The sequence below is a fragment of the Electrophorus electricus genome, chromosome 22 (genome assembly GCF_041902795.1).
Source record: "Electrophorus electricus isolate QZ-2024a chromosome 22, ASM4190279v1, whole genome shotgun sequence".
Lineage (NCBI taxonomy): Eukaryota > Metazoa > Chordata > Actinopteri > Gymnotiformes > Gymnotidae > Electrophorus > Electrophorus electricus.
Genome location: NC_137518.1, coordinates 14,867,455 through 14,894,578, shown reverse-complemented (window position 1 = coordinate 14,894,578; position 27,124 = coordinate 14,867,455). Strand labels below are relative to the sequence as shown.

The 27,124-nt window shown below is 46.2% G+C and overlaps 1 protein-coding gene across 11 annotated transcripts in view; it reads left to right on the top strand.

Annotated features, from left to right (window-relative positions):
• The first annotated feature begins 221 nt into the window (after positions 1 to 221).
• The window catches only part of itpr1b (inositol 1,4,5-trisphosphate receptor, type 1b), a 112,689-nt gene continuing 85,786 nt past the window's right edge, over positions 222 to 27,124 (top strand). For 7 of the 11 annotated variants that reach the window (XM_081705695.1, XM_081705693.1, XM_081705691.1 and 4 more), the window contains exons 1-16: positions 222 to 392; positions 2,637 to 2,750; positions 5,285 to 5,355; positions 15,069 to 15,184; positions 15,387 to 15,473; positions 15,631 to 15,789; positions 18,018 to 18,116; positions 18,455 to 18,538; positions 19,027 to 19,173; positions 19,402 to 19,506; positions 20,008 to 20,052; positions 20,166 to 20,195; positions 21,410 to 21,564; positions 25,723 to 25,822; positions 26,117 to 26,277; positions 26,587 to 26,728. In XM_081705695.1, coding sequence (XP_081561821.1) covers positions 2,659 to 2,750; positions 5,285 to 5,355; positions 15,069 to 15,184; positions 15,387 to 15,473; positions 15,631 to 15,789; positions 18,018 to 18,116; positions 18,455 to 18,538; positions 19,027 to 19,173; positions 19,402 to 19,506; positions 20,008 to 20,052; positions 20,166 to 20,195; positions 21,410 to 21,564; positions 25,723 to 25,822; positions 26,117 to 26,277; positions 26,587 to 26,728 — 1,593 coding nt within the window. In that variant the 5' untranslated portion in view covers positions 222 to 392; positions 2,637 to 2,658. The remainder of the gene's footprint in view (positions 393 to 2,636; positions 2,751 to 5,284; positions 5,356 to 15,068; positions 15,185 to 15,386; positions 15,474 to 15,630; positions 15,790 to 18,017; positions 18,117 to 18,454; positions 18,539 to 19,026; positions 19,174 to 19,401; positions 19,507 to 20,007; positions 20,053 to 20,165; positions 20,196 to 21,409; positions 21,565 to 25,722; positions 25,823 to 26,116; positions 26,278 to 26,586; positions 26,729 to 27,124) is intronic. The other 4 variants (XM_081705699.1, XM_081705700.1, XM_081705698.1 and 1 more) reach the window with 1 other exon arrangement.

Here is a 27,124-nt window from a genome sequence, read left to right as displayed (position 1 = left end):
GAAAGAGTTACGGAGATCGTGCAAAACAAACATACCACATCCTACCATCCTTTACATAATTTTTTGTTGTTTTTTTTTTGTTTGTTTGTTTTTCTTGAATTTGTGCCCGTTTCTCCTCACTTAACCTCGCGTATGCGTGCAGCGCCAAAACTACGTTTCCCAGGTACCCCTAGCACGTTAAAAGCGGTGCGAGAAGGGGGCGGTTCTTCACAGCTCGTGGAGGTGCAGGGGAGCGGAGCAGAGCATCGGCAGTAAGACGCCGCGGTTTTCAACTGGACTTTCGTTTATCATGGAGTTACCCGGTGAACGCTGGCCCGACGCGGTGGCTCCCTGACCAAGCTGCCGTCGGGGTTTTTTTTTTCGGGTCTCGACGTGGTCTCCATCCGTAGGAGGTAAAGTTGCGCTCAACTCTCTCTCCGCCGCTGCGATCTTGCACTAGTACCGCAGGAGAAGCATCCGCGTAGACCTCGTAGCTTTCGGACGGGCGCAGCCATCGAATGCGTCCCGCACGCAGCGGCACAATGTAACGGGCGTCTAGTGGGATAGTGTAACCGTGGTGCACGTTTTGCTGTGCCAGGGAAGTGACGGCAGAGCCAGGTAAACACTTTTACGTCCGAGACGGAGAGTGGATTACCTGGGGGCGAAGTGTACCTCATCCTGGCTAATGTACTTCAACAACGTTTGCGTTTTCGGATGATCAGATATAAGGTGTCTAAGGTGTTGCAGCGCCGGACAGCTCCGAAGTTGTCTCTTTATCGAAAATGACATGTGAAGCGATGTAGTTCCCAGGCGCATCCAAGTGTCTGTCTGCAGCCTAATTACGATCGGCTGCTTAATAATCACCGACGGAGTTGGGCAGCAGGTACTAATTTAGAGTAACACAAACCGCCAACTTGCTGTTCGGGGAGAAAACAATTTCACGTCCCTCGCTGTGAGGAAGCTTTTTCGTACTTTGTGAAAGGCAGTGTGACTGATCCAAATGCTTTCGGCCTTTACGTGGTGGAAGAGCTCCCTGTTCAGCTCCACGGATTGGGGTAAATCGGTGTGTGTATAGCCATCTCGCATCTCTGTACGATGTAAGATGGTAAAACACAGTCCAAAGCTTCTCGTCCAGAAGGAGAACCGTTTTCTGCAGCCTAACACGAGCCCGTGCCGTTTGTGTGGCATGCATGGGTAAGTGAGGAAATGCAAACGCTCATGCACTGATTGCGCACGGCGCAAGTCTCGCGCCGGTGACACACAACTTTAATAGAAGCGCGTGTATGTTTAACTTTTCACGTGCGAAATACCTTTCACACACTTTGTTCAACTTCAGAAAGTGGTTAACGGAGTTCCCGTGTCCACAAATGAAAGTCAGCAAATGCCTCCATCAGCCTAATTATTATATAATCTATGTATTTATTTACAATCGCGCATCGTTTACCTTAGAGTAAACATGCATGTTCGGTGATTGGCTGTAGATGATTCTTATCCTGGCTGTCGTTTTTACTAAGGACAGACTGCTATCCCCAAGCTGCCTCCTACAGTAACCAGCACGCACAATGAGATGTTCTCTACTCAAGTATGATCTGAATGTTGCGCCTTTAACGGCACTCGGCGAGGCTCATTTGAAATAAATTATAGGCGCTTAATGGTTTCTCCTGTGCTGCTGATGGCTACCACTGAGTGCTGGGCGTGTGTGAATGAAAGTAACGTAGGTTAACTTTAGCTGTTCCTCTCGTTTCCTCCGTATAAAAGGCATTTAACAGCCAGTGTTCTCACACCGAAAGGCAGAGCATCACTAAGACTGTGCCGTTTTTAGCGCTAGGAACAACAGCACGGTTTTTGCTTGACCTTTGTGTCCTCGGGTGAATTTTTTGAGGAACTGAGCCGTGCTGTAGTTCTTCCTGGATCTGTCCCATACCCGGTCGCGCCCGTCATCACCGTAACTTCAGCTTCAGCGCTTGCACCTCTTTTGCACCTCCTAAGTGTCTGAGATCTTCACATGCGTGGAAGTGGAGGGGTGTTTGCGTGCTCACCGGTGAGGTTCCGAGGGATGCTGACTTGATCCAAGAATCACGGCGGGTCCCTTCGCCGTGATCACTGCCGGCACAGCGTTCAGTTCTGCAGTCGTCCTACGGTGTGGCATTGCTGAGCACTCAGTTCCTTAATGATGCTGTAATCAAATGCAAAAACAAACAAACAAGCAAAAAAAAAAACACGGGATAGAACAGGTTGGAAAGCCTCTTCATGTAGACCTCGTTGGAGCTTGTGGTAGGAAGGACTTTGTCGTGCACCCTTTGGCCCCGTTCGGTCGTGGGTGCCCTCTTCGTCTGCCAAACCTCGCAACGGCGCAGGATCGAATCCAGCGGACCCGCTTGCTCTTAAACGAGGCTGGCTCGGGATGGAGGACCCTGAGGTTCTAGAATCCCTTCCCCCCACCCTCCCCAGCTGCGCTGCTGGCCTTTTCCTTACAGCTAAAGCGCTTGCCATGAACACTCATAAGCCACTTAATACCACCCCATGCGCATTCCTTTTGTACTCACCAATTGCTGTCATTATGCGTCATGTTTAATGATCATAAAGGGAACTTGGGGAGCAGATTACGCCTCTTTTGTCTTTATTCTAACTCTAAAATTCTCTCTGCTCTTCCACAGGGATTCCTGAAAGCGGAGAAAAATGTCGGACAAGATGTCTAGCTTCCTTCACATTGGGGACATTTGTTCCCTATATGCAGAAGGCTCCACCAATGGCTTCATCAGCACTTTGGGGTAAGCTTCTCGCTCGCTGTTTGTTGGCGGGGTGGGGGCAAGTCCTTGGAATTCAGAAGGATGGGAATGGGAGTTACAGAAAAGTGCAGAGAGCTGATCCAAGATCAGTGTTAAGCCAGTGATCTTCCCATTTGGGTAAATCATACCCTGTCAATTCCTGCCACTCAGGTCTGCCCCTTTAGCAGCCTGTGCCATCTTCAGTCTCACGCATGCACGCACGCACGCATACACACATGCATACATAGATATATACACACACACACACATACATACATACACACATGCATACATATATATATACACACACACATACATACGCACATGCATACATATATATATATATACACACACACACATACATACACACATGCATACATATATATATACACACACACATACATACGCACATGCATACATATATATATATACACACACACACATACATACACACATGCATACATATATATATATATATATACACACACACATACATACACACATGCATACATAGATATATACACACACACACACACACATACATACATACACACATGCATACATAGATATATATATATATACACACACACATACATACACACATGCATACATATATATATACACACACACACATACATACATACACACATGCATACATATATATATATATATATATATACACCCACACATACATACACACATGCATACATATATATATATATATATATATATATATATATATATACACACACACACATACAGTCATTCATTTACCACTGCCTAATGTTCCTCCTCCAAGGTAACAGCAACATTTGAGGCTTTGAAGAACTGAGTCTTGAAGGTACTTGTTTCTCAAGATGCCCACCTAGTATTTTGCCTTGTAATCACTTTTGGTGCCTGTTCTATTTGTGTGTGTGTGTGTGTGTGTGGAGCTATATTTAACCTACTGTATGTCATTGTCTCTGTGCCACTGACTGACCTCACAGAAGGGAGGGAGTAATGAGCCACCTGGCCTTCAAAGTCACCAATGGGAAGAGTGTGTGTGTGTGTGTGTGTGTTGTATGAGTCAAATTAAATAAGGATGAACATGCACAGAAAATATCATTTTGTGGTGGTGTGGAAGAGAGAGGCTGTGATTGGTGGTGGGGGTGTGATTGGTTGTTGGTTGTGGGGTGTGGTTGTTTGTGGGAACGTGTGCAGTTGCCATGGGAATCGCGCTCATGCATTGCAGCTTGCACAGCTGTCGCAGGTTAACTGCCTTTAGTCACCTAAAATCCAGAAAGTGCAGCTGTCTTCGGCAAAGGCAGAGGGAACTTGAGTTAATTTACATTTGTGAATCTCTGTCACTGCGCCACTTAATGAAGCAGCATGTAAAATATATTGTGGAAGGTAGTATTCTCATGTGGGGTCTCAGTACCAGTACCACACATTTCCTTATTGTGTCCCTGAGCAAGGCCTCTGGTCTGAGCTTGTACAAGGACAGTGCAGTATTGTTTAGGGCTTCATGATGTAGATAAAAACGATCATATGATTATATCGTTGCCTACTGTAATTGTGATATTCCTTGCAGTACATTAAGAACACTCTTGGCAACCCCTTGATGTCAAGGCCAAGTTACCTGAAATTGGTTTGAAATTGAAATTGCTTATGGCACACAATGTTTGCAAGTCTTATTTGCACATTGCAGCATTCTGCAATGTCGGTATCACATAGATCGATATCGCGATGACGGTTGATGTGTGATGTATTGCACAACCCTGGGTTTTAGCGGTCGCCTTGGGCATACAGCCGCCTTGCAGCTTCTGAATATGAGGTCCATGTGACCGAATGTGGACGGACAGGTGCGCTGAACAGTTCTCGACATGCAGGGGACCGTTTGCTCTGCTGGAGATGACATCGCACTCCCGTGTCACGATGACATCATGCGTGTCACTGGCAGTGTAGGAAGTGCTGGCTGTGTATGCTTGTGTGTATGATTAATCCTGCCACACGGGGCCTGATGAGGCCTGGAAAGCTCCTGCTGAACTGATACGCTGTGCTTCACTTTATGATGCTACATTGATCGGAGATCTTTTTAAAAATGTTCTCTTGTACTTTTTACTTTTCTCATTCCTTCTCTCCTTTCCTTCTTTCGGACTTTTGTAAGTTACTGGGTCTTTGGAAGTCTTTCTCTTGAATGCCCTCATTCTTCTTTTCTAGTTATTTCACATGACCGATAAATTAAACCCGTTCAAGTGTGAATTTCGCAGGCCTCTCCACAGGGAGTCTTGCTCACCTGTGCGATTTGTTTAGTTTTTCTTCCTTCCTGATGCGGAGATGAATAGCATCTCTAAACATTAGTTCTGTAAGTGACGTTTGCTCTCTCGCTCGCGCTCTCTCTTTTTTAATTTTCTCTTCTTTTTTTTTTTTCTTTCAACGGCCGTGATCGAAAATTTCTCATTTGCCGCGCCAGGCCTTAAGCCGTGTGAACGCTCGAACCTTCTGGAGCGTGCAGGACTCATGGTGATGGTTCTAACGTGCCTCTCCTCTGTCTGCAGCCTGGTGGACGACCGTTGCGTGGTGCAGCCAGAGTCTGGTGACCTCAACAACCCGCCCAAGAAGTTCCGAGGCAAGGCCAGCCGTCCTCTCTCTCTCTCTCTCTCTCTCTCTGTCTGTCTTTTCTCTTTCTCTCATTCTGTCTGCCTCTCTTTTCTCTTTCTCTCATTCTGTCTGCCTCTCTCTACTATGCCTGTCTCTCTCTTTTTGTCTGTCTGTTTGTTTGTGTCTCTTGTCCTCTTCTTTCATTTGTGGTCCGACATGCTACACCTGTCAGGGTTCATTTTTCCTCTTTCCCTTACTTTCTGGTGCCTTGTCCTATGACCCCCCCCCCCTCCCACACACACTCCAACTTACTCACTCACGCTGTCCTCCTGTGCTGTGGAAATAGGATCATGCTTAATAGTGTTGAAAAGCAGTATGTCAAAGCAAAGGGCTTAAGTTGTGCAGTTTGACCACAGCTTTCTGCTGGTCTCAACTGACTGGCCCCCCAGTGGTCCGCAGGACATGCATCGCACCGGGATGGGCAGGACTCGGGCCATTGACAAGAACCTGCGATTCAAGCTGTATGGTTTTTCTACGTGGTGTCAGGGGAACGTCCTGACGCTTGGCAGAGAGAATAGCAGGAAAAGTCATTTGGCTTTGGGCTTGTTTGCCACAGGTCATACGCTTGCTGCCTTCTTTTCCAAGGACTGGAAGAATAGCATTCACATTTTTTTGTGACGTCTGATGTTGCCCGAGATGACCTGACCAAATTGGCTCCATTGATTGCATTATGTTGGCTTATCCTGTGACATCACAATTTTAACACAAAAAAGCAACAACAAAACTAAGATGTGAAATGTCTTGTGGACCGCTCGCTCACTCACTCAGACACTCAAGGTGAAGATTCTTCATAAGGGATGCTAGTAGGAGGTATTCGGGTGTCTCCTGTGTGTGAGGCAACTCATGGTGCATTGTTTATCAGCCTATAGGCATCCATGCGATTATACTTTAACCTCACATTGAGCATTTTGAACAGTGACATCACTATGACAGTGGCATCACACTGACATATTTGCAAACACGCACCGCTATACTGCAAAAAAAAGCAAACGGGCACACTATAGGCGTAATATAACCCATGTGAGCAGCATCTCTGAGCTCACACCGACTCCCAAACTAACTCTGGTCACTGCCGGCTCATTTAACCTTTGACCTATTACTTAACCCTGAAACGGCCGATAGAAGTGTTGTCAAGTTTAGGGGAGGGATACTTTTCTGTTCCTCGTGTGTCGCAGGGGTGAGGTTTAAAAGCTGACCCGGAAGTCACCTGTTGATGTGAACAGGAAGAGGTGGATCAGTGGCTTTAGCAGCTGCTGAGAACTTTTTTTGGCACAAAGCAGAAGTGTTACTGACCTCATGGATTCTCTCCTAGGGCTTGTGTGTGTGTGTTACTGCCTTTATGCTGCGTGTAGGTTTCTCTCATTTTAATATGCGAGTTGGTTTTCTTTTTTATACAAAGCACAACTACCCTAGGGGATAAATGTTTGTTTTTAATGGTGTAGTGTGGGGAGCTCCTCAGGGGTTGTGGTTTGATTTATGATGACAACCTGAAATAACGGTGTGGATTATGATTGTAGCGGCTATGATCATGTGTGTTGTTTTTGTTTTGGGTATCGTGCACTCACTAACGATGACCTGATTCTGCACCTATATTTAGAAAGAGAGAGAGAAATGAATGAGTTGAGCGTGAACAAACTACTGAAGGTGTGAAAGTGTGTAAGTGTATAGGTGTATAGGTGTTAAGTTTGTAGGTGTGTGTGTTCTGGCTGGATGATGCGTTAAGACACAAGCCATTGAGTTCTGTCTAACCTTCAGTTCAGAGCTTTTCTGAAATACTTTATTTAAAAAAAAAAATAAAAATTGATCTGTCACATTTTTACTGCCCCTATCCTTTTAAACCTGTTTTGGTACAGATTTAAAAAAACAAAACAAAAACAACAAACAACAAAAAAAATGCAGTGATTGTTTTATGAGCTATTCAATTCTGCAGTTTTGGTTAATTAGAAGGAACTTCCATCTTTAACATTTAATTCTTCACTTAAAAATGTAAGGTTGGGGACACACTGGTGGGTGGTGGGAGTGACTCAGAACTCGGCACATTTGTTATAAGAAGCCTGCATCTTTCGGAAGTTTTCTTTGGGTTTATTTTCTTTTGCGTATGTGCATGCTGTTCATCAGATGTAATCTGGGATTATAATTTTATGCGAGGCTGCTTTGTTTTTAAGGGCTCGAAGGGATTAAGATGACGACTGTTTATGATGTGTCTCGAATGGGTGACATAATCAGTGAAGCACGTGCCATAGCAGTCTGAGTTTAGCTGGCACAGCTGTGGGCATGTTCTGGTATGTGGCATGTCCCATCTGTTCTCATTGGACTTGATGATCTGGTTTGGTCATGTGGTGTGAAGAGAAGGTGTCGTGGGTTAAATGCAAGTAAACAGCTCTGTGGCACCGTATGGATGCGTGAGGGACTGAATGTATGTGACAGATGACGTTCTTGTAGTGGTGTGTGTGTGTGTGTGTGTGTGTGTGTGTGTGTGTGTGTGAGAGAGTGAGTGAGTGAGAGCATGGGTGTGTGGATTTGCCTTAGACGAATACCAGTCATGCCAGTTTTTGAAGCGACAGGCATTCGACAGAAATCTTCTGTTTTTGTGTGTGTGTGTGTGTGTGTGTGTGTGTGTGTGGGTGTGGGTTTGGATGTAGGCAGCAGAGTTATGCGATCAATGGGATGTTTGATTTGGTGTGTATGAAAGAATAAAATGTGTGTGCGAGAGTGACTGAAAGCGTGTGTGTGTTGGGAGAGAGCACTGGATTGTACAGGTATTTTTTTTGTATTAATCATGCAAACACAACACATCGTCTGTGCGTTTAACACTTGATGTAACTGGCCAAACATTAGTTCTGTACCAGAGCAGAAATGCTAGCTATTACGAGGTAGATATCTCCAGAGCTTCACTCTCTGACTGCACCATTGAATGCTGTAAGTTATTTGAAGTCTGCGATTTCTCTGTAAGAACTTGTAAAACCCATGTAAGAGATGAGAAAACCATGGAAAACAGAATTGGTAGGAAGTCATGCCATTGGGCCAAGCAGCTGTATCACTGTGTTTAGTTGCATCTACTGTACACCTTCAGATCCATAAGTGAGGCATACATTGATCTACTGTCAATTTGACCCATATTAATCTTGAAGGTTAACTGATCTGAGAACTGAACTGCCCTTGAATGAAATTTGCTGGTGTTTGTGCGGATCATTTTGCGTCCATCTCTAGGCTGTTGGAGACGTGTAACGGGTAGAAGGTATCCAGGTAGCAGAAGAGCTGATGGAACCAGCGGAGAAGCGCAGCTCATGTTTGACCTGGCCAAAGCGCACTGGCAGCCAGAACCGAGAAAATATGTGAAATGTGGGCTCACTAATAGGAACTGGTGTATGACGTGCAGAATTCAGAATTCAGTGCTGTTAAAGAGTGCAACCTTAGAGAGAGCATAGCCTGCTGACCCTCTTGGACTAAACGGGGCACCATTAGCTTCATGGACTGCCATTCTGAATCCTCTTCTGGAAAAAAGAGAAATCCCTTCTGTTATAATCACAAATAATTAGACCTTAGGCTAGTAGTAGAAATTGTATGTTCTCCCTCCCCCATGTCTAGATGGTTTTGGCTTTTGAGCAAGCAGAAATAAGCCTTCAGTCCTTCTGCTTCAGTCTGCATTGTCTGCTCACAGCTGAACAGCATGAGTGGGTTTGTTGAAAATGGGTGGTTTTTTTTTTACCCTGAAGTTTAATGTGCAGCCAAGCCTGTTCCATTTTATTTTATTCCTTTTGTTAATTGACGTTTTGTAATTTTGTCCGTACAATGTGTACTGGGCACCAAAAAAGTTATGAAGAACGTCAGGACGAATAACAGCCACTGGCTGATGCCACTGTTTGTACTGCCTTACAGGTATTTGTTCCAGAAGTTAGATAATGAAAACAACAACAACAAGAAAGAGGGAAAAAAAAAAAAAAAAAAAAAGCAACCTGCTGTGCTGAAGGCATGACCTATACAGAGAGCGTTAATGCCCACAGACCTGGCTCTCAGTGTAAGTCTGTCCTCAGCTGCAGCCAAACCACTTACAGGGACAATAAATAGGTTTTAAACCCAGAGTGGCAATAAATAGGCTTTTACTGGGTTGTTTTTTTTTCCCCTCTTTTTTTTGATGGTTTAAAATGACACTACTTAGGGGCTGTTGGTCTGGACTGTTACACAATGACAGGATGTTGCCTGCTGAACTTCCTGAACTAAGAGAGTGATACCGGGTTGATCTGCCTTCTGCAGGTCTGAAGTATACTTTCAGAGTTGTGCTGTTAGGCCTACGACCTGCAGCAAACTCACTAATGGGTGACTGATGACAAAATGCAAAACCACTTCTCTATATAAATCATGGATCTAAACAGCAAATGAAATTAGTTTCAAATCAGTGTCATACCCTGCGATCTAATAATAACTTGTTAATGGATATGCAAATCTGCAAATTTGTGTATTTGACCTGATCATAATAACTCTTAGAAACCTTTTAAACATTTTAAGCATCTTTAGCAAAAAAAAAAAAGCAAAACAAAACAACTCTGTGAATTCTGTTGAACGCAGTCTCCTCTCAGCTTCTCATCACCGTAGGTCATGTGTATCTCAGCCCCAGAAGCACAACTTGAGCCAAAACATAACTGTTGTGAAACCAACTCGCCACGGCGGTCAATAAACGAGGGAAGGAGGCGGCATTTTTTTTTTTCTTTCTTTTTTCCCCCGGCCCGGTCGCCGGGTGCTGACCGCCGGGTCGCTCTCACCCTCACGAGGGCTGGCCCTTGCCTTCCGTAGCGTTTTGGGTGTGGGGGGACAATATTGGCATGGGGATCAGTGCTCTTTAAACCTGTGCCACGCCTGCAGCTGCGAGGTAATGGACTGTGTATTGGCACAGATGGAAATAAGGGTTAATTATGTGTGCCCAGGCAAATGCATGCCAGGGCGATTAGCCTCATCTCAGTCAGCCTTTGGACCATGGCGAGCTATTAGAATCAACGCCATCTTGCTCGAATATAACTGATAGAGGATCAGTTATGCAAATGGCGGGGAAAAGTCTGTGTTTGTGTTAGCGTCGCCTGGCACAAGGACCCGGTCAGCTGTGAGCGCCTTGCATATAGTTAAAGAGGCAATGTGGCATTTTTACATGCTATACAGCTTAGAGCGAACACACACACATATATGAGCGATGCTTGTGAAGTTACATTGACCGTGTGATTTGAGCCAATGAAATTGCTGTTCCATGAAGACATATTTAGCAACTCGGCCTCTCATTAGTTCAGTTGTAGCCCTCGGTTCATAATTTTTATTTGATTTGTCTGTGTGTCCTCTTTATCACTAGACACAGGAAACTGGTGTTTCCTTCTTTACTGGTGTTAAATATTTGTTTATAAAAATGGCTGCGCTGCGCAGAATCACAAGAAAAATATTTTTAAAAAACCTCTTTGATTTTAGTTCTGCACTGCTAAGCACCTATGAACTGTGAGCAGTTAGCATGGTAAAAATAAGATATAATTGCAAGCGGTTTTGATCGACTTTACTGTTGACTATTCTTGCACTTTTTGGTGACATTCCTTTAAAAAGCTTTGAATAATTACCAATAACCTCCCTCACGGTCGCACGTTCGTATTTGCCTTTTTTTTTCTGCCCATGTGCAGTATTCATTAAAAAGGTCTTTGTTTTGACCCCCTGATTGACCCACTGGGCGTCCAGATGGGCCACTCCTCAGACCAGGCCTGTAATAGACACGGTGGCCGGAACAACGCAGGCCTTGTGCTCAGAGAGCCCAGCTGGCTGGCACGCAGGCGATAGCATGGCGCCCTAAAGCTCGATGCCTAGTGTTCTGTTGAACTAATGCCGGGGGGCTCACCTGGACAGCCGCGGTTGTCAGCCAGACCTGGGAGGTCCAGACCGAAGAGCGCCCTGTTCTTCAATAAGCTCGCTGCTGGGAGCATATCAGATCTCTCTTCAGGGACAATAGCTACTTTCTTTCTGCTGTAGGCTATGCCATGACTTTTAACTTCTCTCTGTTGTTCAGGGACAGGCAGCTTAACCTGTTCTAGGGTGGAAAGAAGAACCCTATGCTATGTTTTTAAAAAAATGGACGGAATGTTTGCTTTTAATTTTTATGGTGAATTTTTAATTTAGCGTCTCCGGACGTGAAGAGTCTGTGGGGGTTTGATGTGTTGCCTTAAGAGTGTGTACTGAACCTGACCCAATATCTGGAGATTTGGCACCCGTGTGCGTACACTCGCGAGGTGTGTTTTGCACGTACTGTGCACCGCTGAGCTTCAGCGACCCTTGGTGACAATGTGCTTCCTGTTCAATCGTGAGGTATGACAGCAGGATGAAGGTAGTGTGCTAAGGTTTACTCTGCTAAAATTAGCTCCCTTTGAGGCAGCACATATAGTCGATCACCAGCTGTTGTCACTGGGTTATTAGGAGCTGAAATTCTCCTTGCTGTGAACATACTTATCTAATTTGCTGCAGAAATGCTAAGAAGTGGAATTGTTAAAAACTTCCTATTTTTGGCACTCCGAGCAGTCAAGGAAAAGCCGTGGTATTCCTCAGACCCATCAATAGGTATCCTGGAATTGGAGACGACCAGTTTTGTAAAAGCACAACCTTTGTTTTTACACCTGACCTTTGCTTAGTACATCATCGCTGGACCCTCAGATTTTCTCGTTTTGTATACTAGAACACCAACCACATACATATACATACACACACACACACACACACACACACACACACACACACACACACACAGAGACAGTAGAACAGAGGTATAGAATACTATTGCTGACTGCCACGCCATCAACGCCAGCGACAGATGCAGGCTAGGATACTGCCAGGCAGCGCAAACCTAGACAGGATCACCAACAACACAGGTCAATGCCAGATCTAGCCTGGGTCTTCTGAGTGCATCTGTGTCCATATTGTTCGAGCCACTGTGATGCCAGGTGCCCAGTTGCTCCGTACTACTGAAATGATACAGAGCCTCATTGCAGATACGAAGACCCCCCCCCCCCCCCCCCCCCCCCCGAGGTCAGATCAGGTCGTCTCCGTGGAGCTGTTAACTCGCTCCTTGGATAGAGCAGTGGGTAAAATGTTGACAGCGTTGTTGCCAAACCAACCCACAACCTCTTAGGCAGACAGCGGACAGTGGGCCTCGCTAATGGCCATATCCAGGAAACAGCACATAGGCGCCATGACCACAACCTCATAACCATTTGTCACTTTATGTCCATTAGTAATCATGATGTGTGGACCAACAGAGCTGATTTAAAATAAAATCTCCCAGCTCCAGTGAAAGATGGTAAGAAAGGTGTGTGTGAGTGTGTTTTATGTCAAGTTTCGTTTTCAGCAATTCAGGGTTTTCTCATGACTGTGGCTGTATTTCTATGTAGTGTCAATTCTTTGGCACGGTTGCATTTCGGTTGTTGCTGCGAGTTCCTGATCACTGCACGGCCAGTGTCGTCTTCGCTGGCCCCAAGGTAGAACGCTACAGGGGGTTCCTGCACGCAGGTCTGGCGTCTGGGAATCATAACACGGACACGCAACCAGTCGGGAAGCTGGACGGTTTTCTGTGACTCTTCAGTTCCTTCTGCAAAGTAAGAGAAACTGACCTAGTTGGGTGAATGTCCAGCAAATGGTGGTGTGGAATCTGAAGCATAAGACCGACTTTTTTGTTGTATTTTTTCCCGGCTTGGTAAGGGGAGGTCGTTGGGCGCTCCCCTGTTGTTTTCCAGGGATGCTTGGATTCTGACTGCTTTCCAATGATTTTAATAGTTTTGGAGCGCGTTGTGTAATTGAAGTGGGAGGCCGGTTGCGGTGTTGGTGAAACTCAGTTCCTCCAGCATGCAGCACTTGTTGAGACTGCCTTGCCTTCAGCCCGGCAGGCGCGATTAACTGGCTCGTGTGGCCTCGGAATCGGACGGCCCTTTCCCTGAGCAGCTACGGTCCCCTTTCTAGAGTAGCTGTATTATTTTATTGTCACAGGGTTGCGCGTGGCCTCCTGACCGGCTGCGTCGGGGGGTTTCTTTTCCGAGAATGACTGACCGCGTTCCGTGATGGTTGAAACCAGCCCCTCAGGACACTGCTTTTCGTGTTTTCTGCTCTGACGCAATTCGCCCGGCTCAGAAAGAGATCGACAATTACGAGTTGATGCAGGTGCCTCCCCTGAATCCACAACACCCCCCTCTCTCGAAGACCTTTCACAGCCACTGAAGAGGCACATTTCTTCTCCACAGACCTCTGCTGTTCCTGCTGGAGCAGCATGGTAGCTGCTCGTGTTGACGGGGACTGCTCTTTAGGCCGGTAACGGCCCACCCGCCAGGCGGGGGGGGCGCGTTTGCTCCAGGTCCAGCCACAGTGCCGAACTGCAGTAGTAGAAAGTGTTTTTTCCCCCATTTGTCTAAAGTGCTCATTATCGGACTACTCAAAACGAGGAGTGTTTGAGCAGGCAAAGCACTTCCAGGCAGATGAAGGCACTGGTTGTGAATTCTGAGTGATTATGATGGTGTGGGCTGAAATGTTTTCTTTAATTGCACATTTTGCTGTGCTGTCATTGTCTTCTCTGCTGTTCAACACATTTTATTCTCCTCTTCTTTTTTGCACTCACGCTCACACAATCAATAGCTCACTGTCACTTCCACATTCTCTCTCTCTCTCTCTCTCTCTCAAAACTGCAGCCACTCCTGCCTTCTGCCCTCCTTAACCTTGTCCCACCCCCTCCCAGGTTCTCCTCCTTCGCCCATCCATAACTTCTGCCCCACTTGATTCCCCACACATTTCTCAGCTCCTCTGTAAATCCCGGGATGCTAGCGCCAGCCTTGGCCAGGTTCCATTCTGCAGCCCTCGACAAGGGCTTATTTTTATCTCGGTCACCTAATCCTCTCCTCTCCTCTCCTCATTCTCTCTCTCCCTTCCTTCCCACAGTCGTACCCGGCTCTAGAGAGCCAGAGCCCCTAGGCTGATACCTCCAACACGCAGCCAGCAGTCAGAAGAAGAACCCTTTTATTCCTTTAGACATGTGCGACCGATGGCGCCCTCCCATCTGTCCGGCCCTGAGGTGTACAAGGGCGTGTTGTCCTGGTAGAAATGGGAGTGAGTAAATCAAATGGAAAATAAAGCAGGAAGTGGATAAGAGATAAGCTGACGTTTATGAATAAAAAGGGTCCAGGTCCATTTAGATGAAATGCACACACAGCCCCACACGCACGTGCTGTGCACGGTTGTTGTACACTAGAAGCTCCCTTTTCCCCTGAAAAAAACGTTGTTTGCACAGACGTAACAACGTTTTCAGGCTGCTTTTAAAAAACCTCCTAAAACTGGGTGTTCAGAATGCTTTTTATAAAGAAACCTGTAACCAGCTCATTCTTGATGCACTGGAAGGAGAAAGAGACCCGAATACATTGACTGCGATATGCGCTATACTGCATATGATGCATTTATTTCCCATGTAATCGTGTTCTGTTGTGAGAATTGGTAATTGCTCATTGGTTGGTCCTTTCTATGATGGTAATAAGGCTGATATCGTCTGCTCTTTCGAGGCTGAATGACGTTGTATTAATTATAAGTCATGTGAAGGTTTTTGGATGTGTACCTGTGTTCGGTGTGTTAGTAATGGCATGTGGTGGTGTTTTGTTTTTTTTCTTTTCTTTTCTTCTTTGTCTCCTTAAACAGACTGTCTGTTCAAGCTGTGTCCTATGAACAGATACTCAGCACAGAAACAGTTCTGGAAGGCAGCGAAACCAGGTGGCAACAACACCACAGACACAGTACTTCTCAACAAGCTGCACGTGAGAAGAAACTACACACACACACACACACACACACACACACTCTTACACTTTGGATTTCAACTATTTTTATGGGGTCTCCACAAAATGTGATTGTTCCGAGTTGGAAAACTTGAAAACAAAGTGCTAGTGAGACGTTTTATGTCAACCTCCCGTCCGTACACGTCGCGTTCTCTCTGAAACGCCACTGCATGCATTACAGCATGCAGCCGATCTGGAGAAGAAGCAGAATGAATCTGAGAACAGGAAGCTTCTGGGAACGGTCATACAGTACGGCAACGTCATTCAGGTAATGCGGACAGAGACTGGGCCATGCCTGTGACCCAGCCCGTGGTCAATTTCTCATCCTAAGAATATCTCTGAAAATCTCTGAAGAATGCACGGGTACATTCAGTTGTATTGCTGGTAACGTCTGTCTGTCTGTCACTGATGCTTCTGTTTTGCAGTTGTTGCATTTGAAAAGCAATAAGTATCTGACGGTCAACAAGCGTCTGCCAGCCCTGCTGGAGAAAAACGCCATGCGTGTCACTCTGGACTCGGCCGGGAACGAAGGCTCCTGGTTCTACATCCAGCCCTTCTACAAGCTCCGCTCCATAGGAGACAGTGTAAGTGCACTCTGTAGGGGTCACTGTACATGCAGTCTTCTCCAACAGAGATGATATAGGGGTACTCTGCTCTGTAAGGGATGGTACTGATGCACTTCTTTTGGTAGGGAAATGCGTAAATGCGTTCTGCACCATAGGAGATTCCACTGTCTCCATTCTGGTCTATGGGAGACGGTGGAAGTGCACTGTTCCCTGTAAGGGGACGGTGGAAGTGGCCAGAACTTTTACACTCCATGGGAAAGTGCATTCCACTCTATAGACCCATGGCAGTCTATAGGAGGCGTCGCAAGCCACGCCAGTCCACAGGAGTTACTTTAAATGTTCTCAGCTCAGCAGCAGTTTAATGACCAACGTGACATCCACTGGGCCAACCTGCTGCATCTAACACGCAGACTTTCCCTCCGCCCACTTTCTCACGCATGTAGTGGCTGGACAGTTACCATTGCAATAGCCACAACAACAATTAGAATTACAATAACAGATATTTTACAATGCAGTTAGAAAGAGGTCCGGGGCCTTTGATGAAAGAGTGAAAGTTTATGAATTATTTAACACCTGGCAAGAATGTCCGGAGTGGTATCTGCCGTATTCTCTTATTCTCTATTGCATTAATTCAGAGCTGTGCGGCGTCGGAGCCACTTGCTTGCTGTTGATTGCGGGGGAGATTCACGTGAGCCTGAAGTGGTCAGGCATGTTCTGCTAGCGACACCCTCTGTGCTGGGCCCACCCATTTAGCAATATGTTTACGCAGAAAATGTCACAGCAAAAATGGGTGTCACAAAACCAGGCACTGGGACCGGCAAACCTAAAGGTCGCTCACCTTGCGTGATTCCCGTGTGCCTAAGCATTGCAATGCGTTCTGAGAATCCTGCTGCCTGCGTCAACTTTGAACGCCATTTAGGGATTCACTGCCACTTTGCAGTGGTTGATCCTGGGAAGAAGAAAATTCCTTCATTCTTTTGAAGCTGCTTCATGTGTGATTTCTCGAGCTAATTGGGTCACACCAGGGCCTGCTTTGGTTGACAGCTCTGACCCCTCCTCTCTGACCTCTCCTCAGTGAAACGGAGGCCGTTGACCGTACGTCCTCCAAAGCGTCAGCGTTGTAGCGTGGCAACTGGCTTCAGAAGGTTTTAGAGAAAAGTGTGAATGGAAGAGAACATTCCAGATACTTCTAGTTGCCTGGTGCCAGGTCGGGCCTTTGACCTGCTGCTTGCGTTAATTGGGTTTTGTGTAGAGCCGCACTTTTTGCATTGTCCGCGTTCCCTCTGGCGTGGTTCAGCTTTGCCTGCAGCTATACGGGTCTTTATGGGCCCCTTTGGTCGTGTTTCAAGCAGCGGTCTACGGCTGAATCCTCTGATATCCCTCGCTGGTCCAGACTGCTCGTGCAGAACAATCAGTTGCAGGCCTTCTGAAAGTTGGAAAACCTGGCTGGAGGATCCCCAAGGGCCGGACTGGAAGTCTCTCCCTCCCACACCCCCCCGGGGCTACAGCTGGGCATTGGTCTCTTTTTTTGCGAAGGTTAAAGAGACCAATCAGACGGTAGAGAGAGCAGTAGCTCTACGGTGTCTGCTTGTGCGGCTAACGGATTGCGACTCTCGCGTGGCCACTGATACGTAGCCTGCATGTATCATCCAGATGGATGCTTCTGAACATGCTGCGGCCTCGTTCTCGCCTTTTCGCTTCTAACCGACTCTGGTCTGCAGCTTCTGCATAAGATGCACCAGATGTTCTGGACCAGATGTGCTCGCTGGCTGGTGGAATGATTCTGGGTTAAAGACCTTACCTTCCTTATGGCTTCTGAAACACCTGAACACAAGATGCGCTTTTTACCAGAGTGCATCTCCTGCACTTGGGCATGCTATAAGGGTCAAGCCCTTATGAGACGAGCAGACTTTTTAATAGGAAATACACTGTAATACCAAGCTATCCTGAGCTGATTTGTGATGTTAATACATAAGAGGAGTGTTCTGGTAAGGACCAGCCGTGCATGGGAGCACACAGAAGACGCAGCCTGATCCTTACCGTTTGTGTTTTGGGTTTTGCAAGTGGCCTCATGATCTGTTTCTGACTTCCCCTCCTGTTCCTTAGCGTTTTGGCCCTCCAATATTTAACTACGTAGATGTTATGAACCTTTTTGTCAGTTTATGAGTGCGTGTGTGTGTGTGTGTGTGTGTGTGTGTGTGTGTGTGTGTGTGTGTGTGTGTGTGTGTGTGTGTGTGTCCTTGCAGGTAGTGATTGGGGACAAAGTGGTGCTGAACCCAGTAAATGCCGGACAGCCTCTCCACGCCAGCACCCATCAGCTGGTGGACAATCCAGGCTGTAATGAGGTTCAAACCCTTTGGCACGCCTCTCTCTCACCTGCCAAACATCCTGGCAGATTGTGTTAGAACTCTGAGTTCATTAATAATGCCACATAACTACTCAGACTCTGGCTGTTGCCCTTTCTGGGAGCTTATAATGCTTGTAATGATATTTATTTGTATTTTATAAATGTTGCTTATTTGCATGGTAATGCTTGTAATGTTGTTTGTTTGTCGTGAAGTCACTTATTTGCTGCTTGCCTCGGCCTGTGGAAACCTTCATCACAGGCTGAGGTTCATAACTGAGATCTGGCTTGCATGACCTTGGTGTCAACTTTTGTCCTCATCTTTCCCTCTCTGTCCAGGTGAATTCGGTGAACTGCAACACAAGCTGGAAAATAGTCTTGTTCATGAAATGGAGTGACAACAAGGAGGTGATTCTGAAAGGGGTAGGTACTACTCGTCACGCTCACGTCTGACGTGCTTGGGAAGTTCCGGACGCACGCAGCATCCCAGAGTCCTTGCATCCTGACTCCGCAGCGTAGAACGTCTCGGTAAAAAAAAACAACAAAAAAAACACGAAAGCATGAGGCGTTTTCAGTTCCTCACACTCAGGAAATATCACAGGGATTCGAAATAATGTATCACGGTGCCGAATCATCGAATGTTCGGCAGGGCCGGGGGTGTATTCATACAACATTTCCATTTAGCAGGAGCGAAGAGGAGGCAGCATGAGGTTAACATGCTCCGTGTTTCCGTACCTGGGTAGAAATCCCTCGTGCTCAATTCATAAAAAAAAAAACAAGCCAGCTAATTAAGTCTCCAGGATTTGGGCAGGAACCGCGTGATGCTTTCTGGTTCATTTAAAGGTAATTTAAAAAAAAAAAAAATCCTATTTTTTCCTTGTTTGTTTTTCGTGTGCTTTCCTGGTTGCCAGGGTGATGTGGTGCGACTATTCCACGCTGAGCAAGAGAAGTTCCTGACGTGCGACGATCACAGGAAGAAGCAGTATGTCTTCCTCCGGACCACAGGCCGCCAGTCTGCCACCTCCGCTACCAGCAGCAAGGCATTGTGGGAAGTGGAGGTGAGCAGTAGTCGGACGGGTCTAAGCGGCTTGTCCGTACGGATCCGGGATTAGCCTCCCTCTGCCGACCACAGAGGGGCATCGAAAGTTGTCTCTTCCGATTTAAAGCATCTAGCTTGATGTGAACGCTAGAGTTTACCTTATCTCAGAATCTGAAGGCCTTCTTGGCAGTAGAGCCATGCCTTTTTATCCCTCTGAGTCACTGTCTCCCCTGTTCCTGTATCCCAGGTGGTCCAGCACGACCCGTGCCGCGGTGGCGCCGGCTATTGGAACAGCCTCTTCAGGTTTAAGCACTTAGCCACAGGACACTACCTGGCCGCCGAGGTGAGTGAGGTGCGTTCTGCTTCCGGATGCTGGTCCACGGCCCCTTCCTCCCCCCACCCCCCGCCCCTTTCTGGCGTACCTTACCGGGAAGTGGTCGGACGGAGGAGCCCACGTGAGGTCGCAGACTGATTCGAAACGGTGCTTTGTCCGTCTGTGCCTTGGAGGAAGGAGGGCAGATTACTAAACTAAATGGGGGATGCGACTCCCTTTGCCCCCATTGTGTTACATCATTACAGTCGCTCTTAGTAAGAGTTGAGGGTTTGCTGCAAGGATTTTGCTCTCAGCTGGAGGCTGTTTCTGTCATCACTAAGGTCACGGTTTAGAAAATGATTATTGGATGCCTGCGGAAGAATCCTGAAGGACGTTTTTTGAAAACTGCAGCCTAGTATGGCAGTGTTGTGTCTCTACAGGGATTTTTCAAATGCCAGTCATGTTTCGATGCCCAACAAAGGAGGTAGATTTCTCTTAATGTAGGAGATGAAAATTGGTTGTGTGTGTGTGCGTTTTCAGGTGAATCCAGACTATGAAGAAGAGTCTCATGAACCCCGTTCTTCAGTAAGTAGCTATAGCGCAACCTGTCGCGGTGGGTGGGTGGGTGAGAGAGTGATGGATGGATGGGATTAATGGGATTCAGTCTAAATTTGCTTGCCGGATCTTGTTTTCTCCAGGTGGGAGATTTTGTACCCTTTAACTTCCAGGTACCTTCCGTTGGTTGTATAGAACATGCGCATGAGCCCCAACTGCACCATCTTCTGCTCAGTCATAACATGTAGAGGCATGTCCATACTAAGCCACTATGCACTAGTACACAGTCCCTAACGCATACTACAGCTCTGTGTACTTGTGCATAAGTCAGTATGCACACTACAGTCCTGGATACCTGTACATGGCTCAGAGTGCATTACTACACACCAGTGTTTCTGCTTGGTGTACATGTTATGTTGTGCGTTTTATAAAGAGGCGTGTGTACACTCTGTAGCTCTGCACATGTTTTGCATACTGCTTTTTGTTGTTTTTTTTTTAGTCCCATAGGCTTTTTAAACCATAAATGATAAATTGTAATCATCAGTCTAAGTTAAAATGTCAAAGTGCTTCATACAGTCAAAATTAAATAAAAGGATTTTGATAGGATAATACATAAGCTGTGTGTGTGTGATTGCAAAATTTACAAACCTGTTTCACAGAGAAAGGGAAAAAGGTTTCAAAATATCAGATGATTGGATCAAATCCTTGAAAAACTTTCTCACTTTTAATAAGCTGTGCTAAGTAATTGCAGAGAACATTGAGGCACCTGTTGAATGAATGCTGCTAAATAACCACAAGGCGGTGCTAAACTCACAGAAATGGCGCTGGTAGTGTAAAGACAATCCTGTAGAGGGCAGTATGATTCTACTTGTAAGACCAGAACTTTCTCTTTTTGAGTGATTCTCACCAGGAGCCAGAACTGTTTTGTCTAAGAAAGCTGTGTTTAAAATTTCCAGTTTTCCAGCATTTAAATGTTTTTTTCCATTGGTCTTCCATAGCTTTTTGCTTGAGCAAGACGACTAGCATAGCCAGTGATGGTTGAAGACATCACATCTATCATCTTACTAGATTAAGAGCTATTAGCAGTTTCTCTGTTAGAACACAGCAGTAAATGAGGCTCTATAGCAAAGAAACATATTAAACCTTGTCTAGGACTAAAGTGGATTTTGAATGAAGAACTCCATTCAAAATTCAATATCATGTTAATTGATTGATTATATGTAATGTGTGTGAAAAGCCAGTACATGGTATGCTAAATAAACATCAGCATTGCTAAAGGTAAACACGCAGAACAACATGTGTGAATGACGTAGTCTGTACTGTCATGTTGGTGTTGGACTGTCCTATTCTGACCTCTGCTGCTCGGTTTCCATGGTAACGGACTCAGCTGGACTCAGAGCATGAGGCCCTGCGAGCACGTCTGCGCACGCCCAATGAGAAGGTCATGTACACCCTCGTCTCTGTTCCCGACGGCAACGACATCTCCTCCATCTTTGAGCTGGACCCTACCACTCTCAGAGGGGGGGACTCCCTGGTGCCCAGGTAAACAGCAGTGAGCACCATTCGCTTCAAGCTGATCTCTGCTCCTTGGTTTAAGATTCCTGTGCATTGCTTTTGAAGAAACTGCGTGACATTTTACTGAAGTCCACGTTTGCAGGATTTTGGTAACACTGTAATTAGTTATATCCTGTAAAAATAGCATCTTCATAAATATGTAACAATAACACATAAGCCCAATAAATCTATGGAATAATTTCTAAACTAGTCAAAGCTAGTTTGTGCCCACTGCAGCCAACACCACCCATACTTTTATTCTGAAAAAAGGCTGAGAAGTTTACTTTAGTCAGTAGATTAATCACCGATAATGAATGAAATCTGATAAAAGCCCCTGTATGTCACGCTACCCGCTTTTGGCCCCTCCTCACCCCTCAGGAACCGTGTCTCCCCACGTCCCTTGCCATCTTTGAGGGAGGGATAAGACCCAGTGGAGTTGGGGGGTTAATCGGGGTTTTCGCCGTCGCTTGCGTGAACTCTCTGTAACGTGAGAACCGCGCTGCAGCTGTACTTGATGCACAGTATCGATTTCTCTACCGCAGACGCTGGCGATGAGTGTTGCCTAACGTGACCTCGAGCCCAGCGTCTGAACGGGAGGTCAGAACAAACATAGTGGATGATTTCCTGGCCTTCTTGCTATTTGAGGCGTCTCGCCTACAGAAGTGTGACCCCGGTCCTGGGCCTATTGTCTTAGCTGTAGCACTCGGAAGTGCAGGGGCAAATGTGAGTGCCGGAGACAGAGGAACGGTAGATCGATTGGAATCACCTTTTAAAGTGAACTGTACTCTTATATTCATTAAGTGGCTGGTACGCAGTGTACAGTACAGCAATATATGCCTGGTTCTCAGTTTGAATCCTTATAACACTGTTTATGAAATGTTTTAGGATGTTATGACATCATTTTGAGAAGTAGTTTGGGGGGTGTGTGTGTGGTTGTGTTGGGGTGTGGTGTCATCTGCTGATTCTTGGAAGTGCTCAACTATTCAGTCTGGTCAAGCGTATGCTCTTCTGCTGATGATTTAGATGATTCTATTTGCTGCCGTTCTGCCAGTGAGGCAGAGCAACAATGCTTAAAGAATGAGCCACCCCCGACCCCAAACACACACACGCACATACATACTTGCACTTACGTAAAACTTCACATGCGATCTGTTGTCTGTTGTCCCGAGTGTGAAAAGTGTGTACGTGTGTGTGTACGTGTGTGTGTACGTGTGTGTGTACGTGTGTGTGTACGTGTGTGTGTACGTGTGTGTGTACGTGTGTGTGTGTACGTGTGTGTGTACGTGTGTGTGTACGTGTGTGTGTACGTGTGTGTGTACGTGTGTGTGTACGTGTGTGTGTGTGTGTGCGTGCGTCAGTGTCCTTACTCACATGTTCGTGCACATGCGCGCGCGCGCGCACACACACACACACACACACACACACACACACACCACACGGGCTTCACAGACCAGACGTCTGACCTCATAGGGTGAAAATAACCAGGAAAGTCCCTCCTTCCAAGAAGGCCAGAAACCATCGTAACCATTCAGCTCCCACACATTGATACAGAGGTCCTGTCCCGTCCCACCCTGTCCTGTTCCGTCTCCCCACGGCAACAGTTGGCCAGGTGTTGTGCAACATTCCACCCACACAGTCTCATGTTTATACAGCTGATCTTGAAGGAAAAGTCTCACAGCATGATGCAACGGCCTTTCCGTTTCCCAAGTGAGCTCTCAGCTCCCCCATGGAATGTGGTTTCCGTGAAGTGGCGGCCCCGCACATCAAGCGCTTGGCAAAAATGAATTCTGCCCTTCGATTTACACCCCTGTGATTAGATCCTGATCTGATCCAACACAGTTGCCTATGATCTTCGGATGCCAAACTGGCCAAGGTAGCAAGTCTTAAAAAGGAGAGCTAGCCATAAACACCACAGCTTGGAAATTTCTGAATCTGCTAATCTGATCATGTTTTAAGTTCAATAACTATACTAATCGTTGTTTTACCAGTAAACATGGTGTGATGTCAATTGCTCAAATTGTTCTGTCATAATTGTAAGTCACGTTGGATAATAGTGTCAGCTAAAGGCCGCAAATGTAAACAAAACTCATCTCTTTACTAGGGCTGCGTGCATACCTGTAAATTTTATACTGCTGTGGTTCCTATATCTGTCACATGCTCTGAGCAGTAGACTTTATGATGCAACGCAGCTAGTAGATGCTTTGATAAGCTTAGCTGTGATCCTGTATCCCGGGGTTGGTGTTTGTGAGAGAGATTATCTGTTAGTAGGCATGATGCAGTGGTATTTTTCATGTCATATGGTGTGGGTGCTGGCTATCTCAGAATAGTGCGCACCCCCCCCCCCCCCCCCCCAAAAAAAAGACACTGTCTGTTAGTCACAGAGGCAATTATGCAATTCAGTGCGTGTGCGCGTGCGCGTGCGCGAATTTAGTGGGGTTGAGGTTAGGTGAGTTTAGTCTGAGATCCAAACGGACACTCCCTTTTATTTCTTTCTATTAATTCTCCCTGCTGACAAAGACGAAAGTTAGTCACTGTAATGGACAGGCAGGGAGAAATGCAGGCCTGTTGTCTTCTTCTATAGAGGTGAAGTCTAGGTAGGGTAAACCGCGTGCGTGTTTGTCTGTCGTGTTGTCCCGAGGATGAGGTTTAATCATGGTAAGAGTGCGTGTGTAAGGCCTGAACAGATGGTTGTTTCACTGTTTGCCTGGCACAGAAACACTGCAGGAGGTGTGTGTGTGTGTGTGTGTGTGTGTGTGTGTGTGTGTGTGTGTGTGTGTGTGTGTGTGTGTGTGTGCAGTCGTGTGAGCTGCTGGATGTCCTCTCCAGGATGTGTTTGCACACTGATGCCAAGGTGCAGGAGCAGAACAATGTGGGCTTTGATAACTGGCAGGTGTGTGTGTGTGTGTGTGTGTGTGTACTTAAGCTAAGACATGAGTTCTCACAGTTTACCAAAGGATTGTGCAACCAACATTTGCCTAAACACATACATTAACTGATCTGGAGCCTGTCATAAACCGTCATGACATGAAAGTCTAGTAACTCTAGACTTTCTTCCAAATAAGCCCAGGGAAACGCTCCGATATCAGATGTAATTTGAAAGTACTCGCGTCCAATTGGACCTGCTCATGTTATGTGCCAAAAAATGCATGAACGCTTGCAAGCAATGCCAAGGGTGCCAAGCATTACTTTGCCGTGGGTGAGGCTTGAACTAGTTAACCCTGATTACGCAGCCTAGCCAACACTACTGACCCTAGTTTGAAAGTTTCCTAGGCTCTGCACGTGACCAGCCAATTTGTCACGCAGCTGTGCTCTGGCTTTCAGTATGAGAGCCCTCAGATCTCTGACATAATTATCATATCTTTATGCCAGAAGGACAATGTGAGTCACATGTGCGGCGCTGGGGAGTGAATACACATTCGGCTTTTCCCAGCCCTTCGGATGTGCTGAGAAGTTAATGATACTGGGAGAATCTCACATGACTGCATAACCGTCTTAACACCGGGTGCATTCCCCCTTAGAGAAATCTGAAATACGCCTAACAGAGTGAAATTAATTTGGACGCTGTTTATAATTCCACCCCCCAGCCCCCAAAATAGTTCAAACACCACGTTATTAATGAAGTGCTAAGGAAGGAAGTGAATTCACCTGAATTATTTCATCGTCCATAAGGTCACCTGAAACAAAAAAAAAACTCATTCATAAATCATATGAATTTGTATTAAATATGATAAGTAAAATCTTTAACATATCGAATATATTTAGTGTAACAGTTATTCTCATAAGGGTTGAAACTGGAGATGCCTTGTTTTACAGAGCACACTATTAGGTCATGACCTCTTGCCCTGAGAACACAGGCAGAGAACAGGCAAGAACTTGTAACCAGTTACTTGGCATGACTCTTGTTTAATCTGTCTTGGGAGTTTCCTTTCTGGGATGGTGGTTTGTATTGCATGACCGACTGCCTTTCATCTTTGCATGAGCCTCTTCACTTGGATACTTCTCGAGCAGGCTCGAATGGTAGGTTTAAGGGGCAATCAGAAGACTACAGGGGGTGACCCTTAAACTCTCCCGCCCCTAATTAGAGTGGCGTCGCCTGGTCCACTGGCGTGTCTGACTGCTTGCACTGTCTTGCTCCGTTCTTTCCAGGAGCTCATATGTGCGTCTACGCCATCTGTGTACCAACACGTGGGTTCACAGCACCAACAACCCCATCGACAAAGAGGAAGAGAAACCGGTCATGCTTCGGGTGGGTCCCCGCACATCCCAGCGCACCACACCAGGAGAAGAAACCTCTGATGAGTTTATCCTAGAGACCCCCATTCTCTTTTCCTAGAGACCCCCATCCTGCCTTCTCTCTCTTAAAAATGTCCCTGTGTAAATTTGTTTATGCTGTTTTGGTAACTGAAGCAGCACAGTGGTTTTGGGGTGTGTGTGTCTATTCTTGACCATGAATAAGTACTTGCGTGCATGGATGTTGAGCACTGCACAGTCTTGCTTCAGCAGTGCCATCTAGTGACACCTGTTGGCCTTCTCTACCCAGATTGGCACGTCCACTATCAAAGAGGACAAGGAGGCTTTCGCCATAGTGCCCGTGCCCCCTGCCGAGGTGCGAGACCTGGACTTCGCCAACGATGCCAGCAAAGTACTGGCATCCATTGCCGGCAAGCTGGAGAAGGGTACCATCACGCAGAATGAGAGGAGGTACACCTGCACCCCACACCTCCGGGCAAGATTAAATGGGTCATGACATAAAACACCATGTTTATAGCCCCAGTGGTCATGTTCACAGAGGGCATGGGTTTCTTTCATCTGTTATAAATGCATAAATATTTAGACTGTAACAAAGGCCTTGTTTCACGGTTCTAAATCATGTTCCGAAGTTCTTTGTTTAATACTTTTTTACCATTCCAGACCTGTGGATGGGTTTGGATCAAAAAGACAAAATGAAAAAGTCGGGATGCTGGCCCTGACCGAGCATCCTCATGGTCCTTAACTCCTCCGTATTTGCAGGTTTGTGACGAAGCTGCTAGAGGATTTGGTGTTTTTCGTGGTGGACATTCCCAATAGTGGGCAGGACGTGCTCGAGATTATGGTCAACAAACCCAACCGTGAGCGACAGAAACTCATGCGAGAGCAGAACATTCTCAAACAGGTAGAGCCCCAGGGTGGTCCGAATTGTTTGCTAACACACTGTGAAATTTATTATCTAGCTCTGATTCTGCATGACTAGCCTAATTGAACCTAATTGAGATCTTTGCAGTTGTTAGCTGGCATGGCTAACATGGTTGACCTCATGTTAGCTTCCACTCACTATACCTATGCTTGTCTCCTGCCAAGACAAAAAGCATTCTGTCTCACTTGCTATTTGTTACTAGTTGTTGAGTTTAGCGATGGGTTATGTGAGAGAGAAAAACACATCTCGATTTTCACTTTTCTACCTTCCTTTCTGTGCTCTTGAAGGATGGCTTTGTTTGGCTGTCATTCTTGTTATATGTCTAGCTAAATCTTTCTCCTTGTGTAAGATGGAGTGGTAAACAATGTTGTCACA